The following is a 13,094-nucleotide window of genomic DNA, read 5'->3' as shown; positions in this document are numbered from 1 at the left end:
TTCCACCTGTTTTACAGATGGCTGTTCTCATCTGGTTTCCAACATATTAACAACACTTTGAACAACAAAGCAAACTAATGTTTTCCCCTCATTGTTTGCTCAGATGTCTGAGAGTCTGTGTTTTGAATCTTTCTTACTTACTTGCTGACTGGAGGATGTAGCCTCATGAATCAGAGCGCACCTGGTTCTGATAACCACGTTAATTAATGGGAAGAAAAAAACATTTCATGTGAAATTCGATGTTGATGCTATGTTTTCACAGCACAGTGACGCCTATAAGCTGGTAGACAGTTCTTTCTTTGCACACAGTTCTGACCTTTAAATCTGGGAATACACCGGCAACACTTCTTCACATCCTCCAGGATTACGATAAGTAATGTTTGCAAATATAACAGCTTCTTTCTTGAAATTTGACGCCTTACATCAGGTGATTATAACCTCAAAACCTAATTCTCTCACCCCAACCAATCACAGCAGATGGCCCCGCCCCTCCCTGAGCCTGGTTCTGCCGGAGGTTTCTTCCTGTTAAAAGGGAGTTTTTCCTTCCCACTGTCGCCAAAGTGCTGCTCATAGGGGGTCATATGATTGTTGGGTTTTTCTCTGTATCTATGAAGCGCCTTGAGGCAACTTTTGTTGTGATTTGGTGCTATATAAATAAAACTGAATTGAATTGAATACATTGAGATGTTCGCATTAATAATCCCCACCGTGTCATCCAATGGTCCATGGACGTGAGATCTCAATGTGACTCACATATTTTAATAGAGTGACTTATTCTTGCATAATTGCACCATTTTCCCTTCAGCTTCCAGATTGTCCTTCCAGTAAGTTAAGCTTTCCATCTCTTCTTATCTCTACTTGTTTCTCACAAGTCTTGCTGAGTTTCACATGAGAAACTGTTGATCTCCTGATCATTTGAGTCAGTTTATTCACATGCTGGTGAGTATTAAAGCTTGAAAAACAGTGAAACAGTCACATGCACCAGATCGGTCATCATCAGGTGAGATATGAGATATACTCATGTGTCACATTGTCAGCTGTACAGTTTACTTGTGACACTAAATGTGATTTCTATTAGACATCAAGACAAAAATTTCCCGCACAAGACAAATGGAAAAAGTGCTGCTCTCTGCAGGGGAAGCTTCCAGTGAAACTATTTGAGTATTTTGGCTGTGTTCATGGATTTTAGCCATGCTGGTATGCAGCAATGCACATATTCTGTTTTAAATTCCCACCTACTTTTCATAAAAATACAAATAAAAGTACAGCTTTAATACAAAACAACCACAGTCCTATCAACCTGTGTGGTTCATTTAATACTCTTGCATTTATTGTGAATTATGATCACTTTTAGATCACTAATGCTTCCTCCAGTGCTTCTAAAATGCTCTGTATGTGTTTCCAGGCCCGGATCTATGATGCTATCTGGTCGGCTGCTAGATGGTTTGAGCTCCTAGAGACATTTCTGAGATGGTTTCTACAGGCTTAAAAACAGCAGTCCCCCTGCTTATTCTGGTATGTAACCAAAAATCTTTTTGTGTGGGTGAAAAACAATATTGACTGGATTCACCACTGGTGACATTTCCCGGCAGCTAAGTCATTCGGAAAAGAAGTGTTACAATGTACAGACTAAACCTCTGACCCCGAGGAAACAACCTGTTTATAACGACGAGCAGCTTCTCTGACAAAGACACAGAACCGAGTGTAACATGACCAGTGTTGGGAAGGTTACTTTTAAAATGTATTCCATTACAGATTACAGATTACATGCCCCAAAATGTATTCTGTAACGTATTCCGTTACGTTACTCAATGAGAGTAACGTATTCTGAATACTTTGGATTACTTAATATATTATCATGCTGTTTACAACTACATGAATGTACTATTGCTGTGATTTATTACTGTTACTGAAGGTCCGCGGCTCCGAACCGTAGTAAAGGGACCTCTGGCTAATACGGTGGGTTCATGTTGGGCTCGTAGCTGAAAACTAGCTTTACTTTGTTGTCTGGGTCAACTTTGCTAGCAGAGACAGAGAGAGGCGTTGAAAGGCTGCTCCAACTGAACTTATTGTTTCAGAGGAAAACACGAACACGGTGTACAGTCGAGTCTTAATAGCTTACTTACAACTGGGCTCGTCAGGCTCTCTTCTTGGCTGCAGTGGTTATTATTATATTTACATGCTTCCAGCTCCCGTTTCTGCTCGATGACAGCTCGTACTTTTCTTTTTTCTCCCTCCCTCGCTCACAGACACATAACAGGTATGGCAGTCCATTCTCCCTGCAGCACGGACTACACTGCCTATGATGCTACATTCTTTAGAGCTACACCTGTAGCATTCTGCCTGTTAGCTTAGCACAACAACAACAACAGGCGCTCTCTCACCCAGGAAACACGCAGAGAGAGAGCGTCACCCTGTAACCATGGCAACCGTAACGCTGCCGTCTGGAACAACAGAACGTAGCTGTCAAACAAAACCCAAACAGTCCTGACCCGCCACAATATGAAACAGGGAAGTACCGCCGTGTAATCCATTTATTTCAACAAAGTAACTGTATTCTAAATACCACCTTTTTAAACGGTAACTGTAACGGAATACAGTTACTCATATTTTGTATTTTAAATAACGGCGGTACATGTATTCTGTTACTCCCCAACACTGAACATGACTGACATTAGTTATTAGGCTTCAACATTTCTGTCTGTAAAGCTTTCAGCATTTCAACATTCAGACCAGAATGTTTGTTGACAGGTGAACACTTCAGTTCATCTTTGTTTCTAAAGCTTATGCGACCGTTAGAAGTACAATCAGGTACTGAATGTCAAAGTTGTTCCACCTTGTAATAAATGTTCACTTGACCTTTAAGTAATTGAGATTTGTGGAAAAGACACAAAATAAGTCACCGCCAGTTCTTTAGTGGTAAAAATGAACTTTAAACAGGAAAAATGTGAATTAATTCTGGTAAAAGCAAAAACGTCTCTGCAACATAACAGCTTAATGAGTTGTGAGGAACAGAAATCCTTTTTCATCCAAAGGAAAACATTTGTAGGAGGACATTCTCCTTTTTAAATGACATTTTTAAAATGAGTGGAGGAAGTTAATTCTCTCTGACATGAGATGCTGATTTGGTGCCTGACTCACTCTGACGTTTCTAAATAAACCTAAACCATCAGCATTACGCTGCCCTGAGTCATGACGATGAAGCCATATGGGAAAATAATGTATTTATTAAGAAAGTATTTGTTGTATATAAGTGTTGGAAGCTTCTGAGCCTGCAGAGACATGTTTGCGTGTTCGTGCGTGGGCGTTTGTGAATGTACCTTGGTTTTGACATCTCTGCAAATCCAGTCCGAGACCGAGTCCAAGGCCAAGGATTAGAGTCACAATGGACACAGCCAAGACACCAATCTGTGCGACAGAAATGCAAACATGATGCGAACCTAGCAACAAATCCTTTCTTATGAAGTCAAACAAAACCAAAAGCACAGAAAGGTCAGGCTCTATCTGTGAGAGGAAGCACGTTCTCCAGTTTGTTGTTGCCAAACGAGTTGTAAAAGAAGCAACAAAGGCTTTAATGACAGAAATGAGGTTACGAGAGTGCAACAAACGTATAAACCTGCAGTTCACTCTGGTGTTTCTTTATTACCTTCTACTTACAAGATGCCACTGTAGTTTCTTCTTTATGACGGAAAAGTACCAGTTTATCTTATCAGCTGCATTCATTCAGTGCCTTAGAGCGACCAGTTTATAACATTAAATTGAGGAGACGTGCAGTTTTACAGACTATGGCTTCTGGACTGATTGTTGGAATGATTACTACCAATCAGACTTTTATTTATTATTTCTCATATCAGTAGAACCACGCTGACTTTACACAGGGGTGTTTATCATCAGGTGAACAGCTGGATCTCATAATCGCCCATTCAACGCTTTCCCAGACGATACGTGTGCGCAAACTTAAATGTCTGGAAATTGCTGTAATCTTCTCGACAAACGTGTGTGATAGGAACAACTGTTTGTTATTGTTCAGTTAGGCACGTATGACATTGTGACAGGTTTTTGGGTAGATGCCTGTTTAAAGCTTTGGAAATGTTCAAATGTTGACATAGAGCAGAGCACACGTTTAAAATCAGGCTGGTCGGAGGCCAGCTCACTGTTGTTACTCCATCCATTGGTAAGAATTCAGTGTCATAAACGTTCATTTACATTTTGAGTAAAAATGAAACAAAGGCCTTCAATGTGTCTCGTTAAATTCTCCAGTTACCACTTAATAAAAAAAATCTGTACTCACTATGATCTTCTTCTTGTTTCTCTTTGCTTCGCTTATCCAATCCATAGCTACTCGAATATGTCTCTTACTGCGCGGAGACAGAGAGACGTCCGGCAGACGGACACAAAGAGACGTACGTTACTTTATGCGGATAAAATAAATATCTTCGCAGTGACCTCTGGACCAAGTACAACAACTGGGCAAGCAAATGATTGTCAGAATGAAAAGATAACCTCGTGGTCGTTAGTGATGGGATTTCCGGCTCTTTTTAGAGATCCGGCTCTTTCGGCTCGGCTCACTAAAAAGAGCCGGCTCTTTCGGCTCCGAACCGGCTCTTCAGGTTGTTTTGTTGCTTTAATTATTTAATCATTAACAATAATATAAAATTATGCAGAAAATGAATTACTAATGTAAAAAAAAGTGGTTTTATTTATATATGTTTATATATGGCCCCTAGAGACAAAGCACGTACAAACTCCAAAAAGCACGTACAAACTCCAAAACACATTTCTAGCGTTAACTGAACTTCCAAAACAGAGCTACCCAGATCACTTAAATTACACAATTGAAAGCATGTGTGTATTGTTTGTGTATTTATAGACAAGCACTCATATTTATTCAAATAATTTAAAAAAAATTCATTTACCTGTTACTACCACACACCAAATCCGGTTGTTGATACTTCCTGGCTTGTGTAGCCACTAGGTAACAAAAGCTCAACACTGCACCCTAGCATCCTGGAGCACTTCTGTTGTCTTTTTTGTACGTGATTCTGAGTTTGTACGTGCTTCTTAGTTTTTACGTGTTTTGGAGTTTTTACGTGTTTTGGAGTTTGTACGTGCTTCTGAGTTTTTACGTGTTTTGGACTTTGTACATGTTTCGGGGTTTGTAAGTGCGTCTGAGTTTTTACGCGTTTTGGAGTTTTTACGTGTTTTGGAGTTTGTACGTGCTTTGTCTCTAAGGGCCACCATAAATATACTTTATTTATTCACTCCACATAAAATGTAATAAATAAATCATATAATACAAAGAACAACTATTTACATTTTAAACTTTTAACTATTTAAATTTTCAGCTTTTTCCTTTTAAACAAATTTAACGTGAAACAACACAAAACACTGCAAACCACAACACAATTAAATATAAATTAAAATATTAAAACAAAAAGAAGATGCACATTCTCTGTCATATGGGCCTGCATGATTTCTGAATCCTTTATCATCTGCAACTGAAAATAGTGGATGATTACTATACCTTTCTAATTGTCCCTCGCTCTCTTTCTCTCTGGCTCTGTTCCTGTGCTACTGAGAGTGTAACTAACGCCCCTCCCCCCTCTGCCCAGCGCAAGGTACAGGCCGCGCGTGCTGAGTTTAGCGGAAAAAAGGGCGAGAGAGAGGGTGAGAGAAAGAAAAAAAAACAAAAAAAACAAAAAACCTCACGGCTCCCAATAAGGAGCCGGCTCGCGTCGTTCACTTCAAAGAGCCGGCTCTAAGAGCCATTTCGTTCGCGAACGACCCATCACTAGTGGTCGTGTGTTTTTCCTTTGTGGAGCCACAGCTGCTGCTCCTTTGCTCACATTTTAAAACTTATTGGAGTGCATGCGAGGTACGAAGATAAAGCCACGGAGTAAAGATCAGAATCTAGATGCAAACCTTCAGTGTCAGACCTTTTGATTTCTCTTGTTATCAATGATTTATTTATTACTACTTTTACAACTACAGCTGTTAATGGACTTTTACTCACATTTCGCCACCAGTTTTATCAAAGCACATACCTGAGCGCACGCAAACCTTGACACTTTTATTTTTTGTGAAGTAATTTTCACAAAGTAAACATTTTCAATCCGAACATTTCTTCCCATTTCTAACTGTCACAGTCTGGCGAGGGCAGACTATAGGGGTTGACAAAAGGACCCAAAACGCAGACTCCAAGGAACAGGGAACAGACCTTGAAATGTTAACAAAAAGCGAGCCGTTTAATATGGCTGGTAAAAAAGGTACAAACAAAGGGCAAACTGAAGGAAGATTAACACAACCCTACACTGGGAAATCTAAACAAACAATAAGAAAAACGTAGACAAGAAACTTAGAAGCGAAGCGAAGCGAAGCGAAGCATAGCATAGCATAGCATAGCATAGCATAGCATAGCATAGCATAGCATAGCATAGCATAGCATGGCCAACAGACGACCTGACAATGACACACTGAAAACAGAGGACTTAAATACACAGGAGGTGATTAGGGGAAGTGGGAACACATGGAGGAACAGCTGACTGACATGAGCCTAATGACAGGACAAGGGAAGTGAAACTAAATACAATGAACAAAGAACACACGACTCCTTCAAAATAAAACAGGAAACATGAGACAGACATGATAATACAAACTTGATAACATAAGACACGCAGCATGAAACACAAAGGGAAACTTAAATACAGGGGAAGAAAACACAAGGAGTCTAATAACCAAATGAACTTCGCTAATCTAATGAACTTAAACATAAACAACATCCAAATAAACTAAAACTTAAAACGCTGGGTCAACAGACCCAGGAACATGACACTAACAGTGCATAACCTTTGCCTTTTAAGGCCTTTAAAATAAAACCAAAGCTCTTTCATTGAAATCTAAAACTAGTTCAACTAGTGACAAAAGAACACACGAGGCTTCTGCAGAAAGGTCAAATACCATTACCATTAAAATGATCTCTAATCAAAGGAAATTCTTTCACACAGTCTTGCTTTCACAATATTCTTCTTTTGTGGTGCCAAACGTCTCAGGTCATTATAATTCTCAGGGCAGGAATTTCATTTATATTTTTTAGATTTAATTTTCAGTGTGAAACAAAAGTGTTGGTGCCAACTTCTGACATCCATTAGAGCAGAATTTGAAAAAAAAAAAGCCCTATAAATGACAGTTTGATTTAACCCTTAGATGCACACGTGGGGTCAAAAATGACCCCATTTTCTTCAAAATCTTTAAAATGCAAAGTTGTAATATATTCATATTCCAGGTATTCCTCATAAAATATGTTTGTAACATGAATCCATTTGCATTTTTATTTATTTTTTCATTAATTTAAAAAAAAAATGCAGTTTTTGTATCACTACCCCACTCTTCCACAAGTGGGGTCAAAAATGACCCCGAGCAGTTCCTGTGGAATCTTCTATGAAACTTTCATTCTTAGCAACTCTGACTGACCCACTTACACTTCTAAAGGATCAGGAATTAATTTTTACACAGTAACGTATATGATTTATAGCCAGGGCTGCACATAAGTGGTCCACAAGTGTGCATTCACTGTCAAAATAAAAGTATTCCCGGAAATTCAGAGAATACGCGCTTCTTTTGCGGTGGAGGAACACCAAAGTATCTTTAACCTTTAAGAGTTCTGAACAAATGTCTGTCCTCCTCCAGAACATCTAATGTACGCAAACGAGCATTCCAACTTCTTATCTGGTGTGCATCTTTTATTTTGACAGCAAATGCGCACCTGCGAACCATTTATGTGCAGCCCTGTTTATAGTTTCCTGTGCATTTCAAACATTGTCCTTTCTGATGTTTTTTTTAATATTTAACATGGCTGCTATGAGGCCAGCTAGGATCCCTGTGGACCTTGCCCTATAAATGATCCAGGACAGATGGGATGGAGAGCCCATTGGAGGCTTTGACTCAGAATCTGACATCTCAGATAAAGAGGATCCAGACTAGTGTCGACTATTTTGAAGAATAACAACCGAGTTTATAGCAAAATGCATTGTTTCTATTTGGGATCATTTTTGACCCCACTCGTGGAAGAGTGTAGGTATTGGTAGGTTGTGCATCCAAGGGTTAACTTAACTCTGTCCAAGGAGAGCCGGGATGTTACAGAAAAGGAGTCAAGCTAACTGAGAAGCATTTCTACATAAGCGCCCCTGATTATAAATCACTCATAAAACTATGATGCAGTGTGATAACTGATGTCCAGAGGGGGTTTTATGTGCGTCATCTGTCTGGTTTACAGTGTAAAGAAACATGAAGATCAGTAGAATAACCTTATCTGTAGCGAGAAATAAACAGACTGAAGCATGAAAATGGTCCCACCCATAGAAGAAGGTGAGATTTGTAATTTCCAACATATTACAAATAGCTGTAATATCAACCATAAATATCAAGAATATTACAGATTAGATATGTATGACTCACATTTGACTCTGACTGTAACAGGTCATCAGCTCTTGATTGAGCAGAAGCTGTTGTAACTGTTTCAGTGTGTTCTGTGCTTTCGATGGAGGAGTACGGGGCAGCCGTCACGTCCTGTTTCGTTCTGTGGTGCATCATGAGGAATCTCAGTTTCTCACTAAATGTTCTCCTGTGACTGGCAAGCAGGTCGTGGAGTGGGTAGGAGGTGTTACCTTGCATTGTTCTTATCTTGGATAACATCCTCCCGACACCACCCTAAGGGAGTCCAGCTTCAACTTACTCACTTTTGTGAGATTTGCTATCGTATTCGCTTTAAGTAGCATATTAGCTCATATTTCATATTTAACTGGGACTGACTCCTGTTACCACTGGAATATTGTCATGGTCTGGGTTCATGTTATGTCTGGTTTCAGGCGTGCTGGTCATGTTCATGTTGCTCAATCATGTATTCGTTTTATAGTTATTTCATTTTCCAGCACAGACTCATCATAGTCACCTATTCATAGCCTTCCTGGTTGTCTTACTCTGTGCTTTCTGCTTTGTTTGCCACCTTTAATCCAGACAAAACAAAGGCTCGCTTTTTGTTTCAAGTTCAGTGCTGTCTCCAGTCTGTGTCTGCACCTGGGTCCTCACACTCCCACACACTGTCTGCCCACACCCACCCTACAAATGTGGGGTAGTAGAAAACAGCTGACATGTGTCCTAATCAGAGATGGGCAATCCGATTGCTTTTTTAAAGTAACGAGTAAAGTAAGGGATTACTATTGCAAAAACGGTAATTAGATTACTGTTACTTTCCCGTAGGAACGCTGCGTTACTGCGTTACTAAAACCGTGATTTTTTTGCGAGAATGTCTCATGACAGTGACGTAAGCGAGTGCGACGTTCGTGACAACAGCTGTGTGCAGATCAACAATGGATCATATATCGAGTGCAGAGAGAGTATGAGCGTGCAGCGTTTAAAGCGTGGAAGTACTGACCTTACTTTGAGTTTGATTCCATAAAAAGTGACAAAAACATTAGTGTCCGTTGTGCGTGGGAAGAAAACTTCTTTTTACAGCGAAAAAACCCCTAAACTTCCAAACAAGCACCGAGTAGCTACGACGTAATGGGAAACTCACAGAGAAACTCGCGGATTCTTCCACTGACCGCGGCACACCTGCACCAGGGTAACCCTCCGCCTACCCCACTCCTGCTTTACAGGTGAAAATAGAGCAACAGGACCGCTAGTCTTTGACTTTATTTTCTGCTGTGTTTTACTTGCATCTATTTGAAAGACTGAGTGTAAACACACAAAATATTTTATTTTATGTGCTGGAATGTGCAGAAAATAGGTTTAAATGTTAAACTAATTTCTTCCAGTCAGAGAATGTTGCAGATAATTTAATGTTTGCTTGATGCATAAAGTTAAAAGATTAAAACTAATAAAACAAGTTTTAAAAAGAGACTTTTCCATTTGATTACATTTTGTATGATGATTATGTAGAAAAAGTAGAATTGGGCTGAAAGATCTATCACTTTATCACCTATTCAGGTTGTAAATCGTGTTTTTAAAAAGTAACTAAGTAACTAAGTAATTAATTACTTTTGAAAATAAGTAATCAGTAAAGTAACTGGATTACTTTTGGGGGAAGTACTTTTTTCAAGTAACTTGACCAACACTGGTCCTAATTACATAGAACAATGCGTAATTTCCAGAAATGCTAGATGGGAAAAATGAAGAGACACTACACGTGCATTAAGGAGATGAAACATTATTGTGTGTATCCCCAAAAGTTTATCCTGTTCATCAGGATGTAGCGTCTCACTGTCGTTGCCCACGTGAGCATTGAAGTCTCCCAGTAGGACGACTGAGTCCCCAGGAGGAGCACCCTCCAGTGCCCCACTCAGGGACTGCAAGAAGGCTGGGTACCCTGAACTGCTGCTCGGCGCATAAGCACAGTTGACAGTCAGGACCCATTCCCTGACCCGAAGGCGACCCGGAGTGCCCACTCCAGATCAGGGACAAGACCCTGCCCCAAGTGGAGGAGTTTAAGTATCTCGGGGTCTTGTTCACGAGTGATGTGAGAAGGGAGCCGGCCGGCTGGGGTTACTGCAGATGCATAAACACAGTGTGATCTAAATGATGTGAGTCATGATTATGCAGCTTATGTAACCTGTGAAAAAACCCTTCCAGCAGAAAACAAGACAGCCATTCTGCTGAGAAAAGCATACCACTGAGCCACTTAAGCAACGAGTGAAAGAAGCTGTGTGCCAATTATGTGCCAACCAGGAGCCAAACACCCCCACCGGCGTATTTCCAATAACTACATGATAAAAACAAATATCCAGTCATGCAATAAAATGTAAGAAATGAAACACAATGATATTAATATGACTGAAGATACTGCAGACTCACCGTGACAAGAGACACAAAGTTCTTGACTCATTCCTGACTAATCAAAGTGCCTGTGGTGTATCTGCAGATGGGAAGCTGGATGTAAACCCTGGTCTCTGTTGTAAGAGGTACACACTTTATACACCAACCCTGAAAACCTCAAACTGACTCTACCGTTAATGGAGCTACAAGTTTTTCCCTTCGCCAGCCTAACTGAGGAGTTCAAGGTCATCAGAACCAGGAAGGTGCTACTTTTTGGAGCCTCAGCAGACACTGGAGTTTCCTCTGCAGGTGTTGCTGTGAAGACTGAACAGACGTGGCAGGCTTTGGAGGCTTTTGAGTGAGCACATATTTTGAGTTGCACCACTGAGGTCTTGAACACAGTAGCGATCTCTACAGGGAATCAACAGGCCAAACGCCAGATTTACCAGATACTGGTTTAAACCTCTGAACTAGCTCAAGACCTGTACAGGCTTTACAGGCTTGTTGACCTTTGAACTCACAATCCCCCTAGGAGGACCATTTTGAGGACACCCATGAGCTAAAGGTGGCAAAATATCAGCAGCTTGTAGAATTCTACAAGATTAGGCTTCAAACTTTCCTTTTGCTAAAGCATATAGTTAGGGCTGGACCAGGTGACCCTGAATCCTCCCTTAGTTATGCTGCAATAGACGTAGGCTGCCGGGGATTCCCATGATGCATTGAGTTTTTCCTTTCCAGTCACCTTTCTCACTCACTATGTGTTAACAGACCTCTCTGCATTGAATCATATCTGCTATTAACCTCTGTCTCTCTTCCACAGCATGTCTTTATCCTGTCTTCCTTCTCTCACCCCAACCAACCACAGCAGATGGCCCCGCCCCTCCCTGAGCCTGGTTCTGTTGGAGGTTTCTTCCTGTTAAAAGGGAGTTTTTCCTTCCCACTGTCGCCAAAGTGCTGCTCATAGGGGGTCATATGATTGTTGGGTTTTTCTCTGTATCTGTGAAGCGCCTTGAGGCGACTTTTGTTGTGATTTGGCGCTATATAAATAAAATTGAAATTGAATAGAATTCTGACGGGTGGAAGATCTGCTATGAACCCTTGAGATGGGCTACAGGAGGTTCCTGGGTCAGTCTCCGTACCACACACTTACAGTTGTTGGCATCAGAGGGTTGCAGAAGTGGAAAGCTTCCAGATGGCTGTGGATCAAGAAAAGGGAACCGTGGTGTAGTGCACTGCTTGGACACAAGCTGGATCACCTCCAGCTGAGTCACCCAGGTGAAAGAACGCCTGGGTGACTCATTCATTGGCTGTATCCCAATTCAGGGTCTGCAGCCTCAACGATCCTCAAGGGCCGCGTACTTAAAGACCGCTAAGGCCGGAAGTGCGAGGCTTGTGAAATGGGACGGTCTAGCCTCTGTTGCGCTGCCCAGGTTGCCTAGCAACCATGATACTAACAGCTGGAAACGTTTCATACAGCTTTGTTTGACAGAAATGAAGGAGAAAATCTTTTGTTCATTTGTTTGTTTCTACATGAGCTTTGATCATTCTCTGATTAAGCTCAGCTATTGAACGGCGTATATTTTAAAGTAAAGGCTTTAAAACCAAGTTAGTACAAACGTCACTAATGTCACATGACTTTGCCGACATGTGGCCAACAGTAATGTTTTAATGTTCTTCGTTATTAAACATTTGCACATAAATAAGTGACATAATATTCAGCACTTACTTAAAGTTTACTCTTCGGGCGCCCCTCATCCGCCGTGTTTTTTCGGCAAAATTATCCACACCCACTGCCACGCTATGCATTCTGGGATATGTTGGGCCACGAAGTCTACACCGCCACGTCCTTAAAATTCAGGGAAATGAAGGACGCATTTGAGGGCCGCATTTCGAGCAGCCTTCGAATTGGGACAGCCTTCGTCGCGTCGCGGTGACGTAGTCGGCCTTAAAATGCGGCCTTTAAGGCTGCAGACCCTGAATTGGGATACAGCCATAATGCGACCCAGCTCCTCACCTGCACAGGTGATGTTTCCTTAAACTTAATCATATAGCAAAATCCTTTAGGGGACAAAGGTGCATGTAAAACATAATCCATGAGGGCACACTGACTGACTAACATGAAGCATGAGCAATAAATTACAAGGAAATCTGTTTTGCAAAATAAAGTGGAAGTTGAGCCATCACAGAAACCTTGATGCTTTCTTAAGAACAAATCTTCATCATCTGCCAGTCCAGTGGTTACAGAAGACAACACAATAAAAACAGAAGACAACACAATAAAAACA

The 13,094-nt window shown here is 40.9% G+C and overlaps 1 protein-coding gene across 1 annotated transcript in view; it reads right to left on the bottom strand.

Annotated features, from left to right (window-relative positions):
* The window catches only part of LOC102793243 (venom phosphodiesterase CdcPDE), a 48,929-nt gene extending 44,460 nt beyond the window's left edge, over nt 1-4,469 (bottom strand). Inside the window, exons 1-2 of the mRNA XM_087834504.1 lie at nt 4,292-4,469; nt 3,321-3,408 (exon numbers count right to left, since the gene is read on the bottom strand). Of these exons, the coding sequence (XP_087690630.1) occupies nt 3,321-3,408; nt 4,292-4,336 (133 nt within the window). The 5' untranslated portion in view covers nt 4,337-4,469. The remainder of the gene's footprint in view (nt 1-3,320; nt 3,409-4,291) is intronic.
* Nucleotides 4,470-13,094: the final 8,625 nt, after the last annotated feature.

The sequence above is a fragment of the Neolamprologus brichardi genome, chromosome 22, assembly GCF_056152115.1.
Source record: "Neolamprologus brichardi isolate AB-2024 chromosome 22, ASM5615211v1, whole genome shotgun sequence".
In the NCBI taxonomy this organism is placed as follows: domain Eukaryota; kingdom Metazoa; phylum Chordata; class Actinopteri; order Cichliformes; family Cichlidae; genus Neolamprologus; species Neolamprologus brichardi.
The sequence above is the reverse complement of the archived record's forward strand: the minus strand, read 5'-3'. Positions and strand labels throughout refer to the sequence as shown.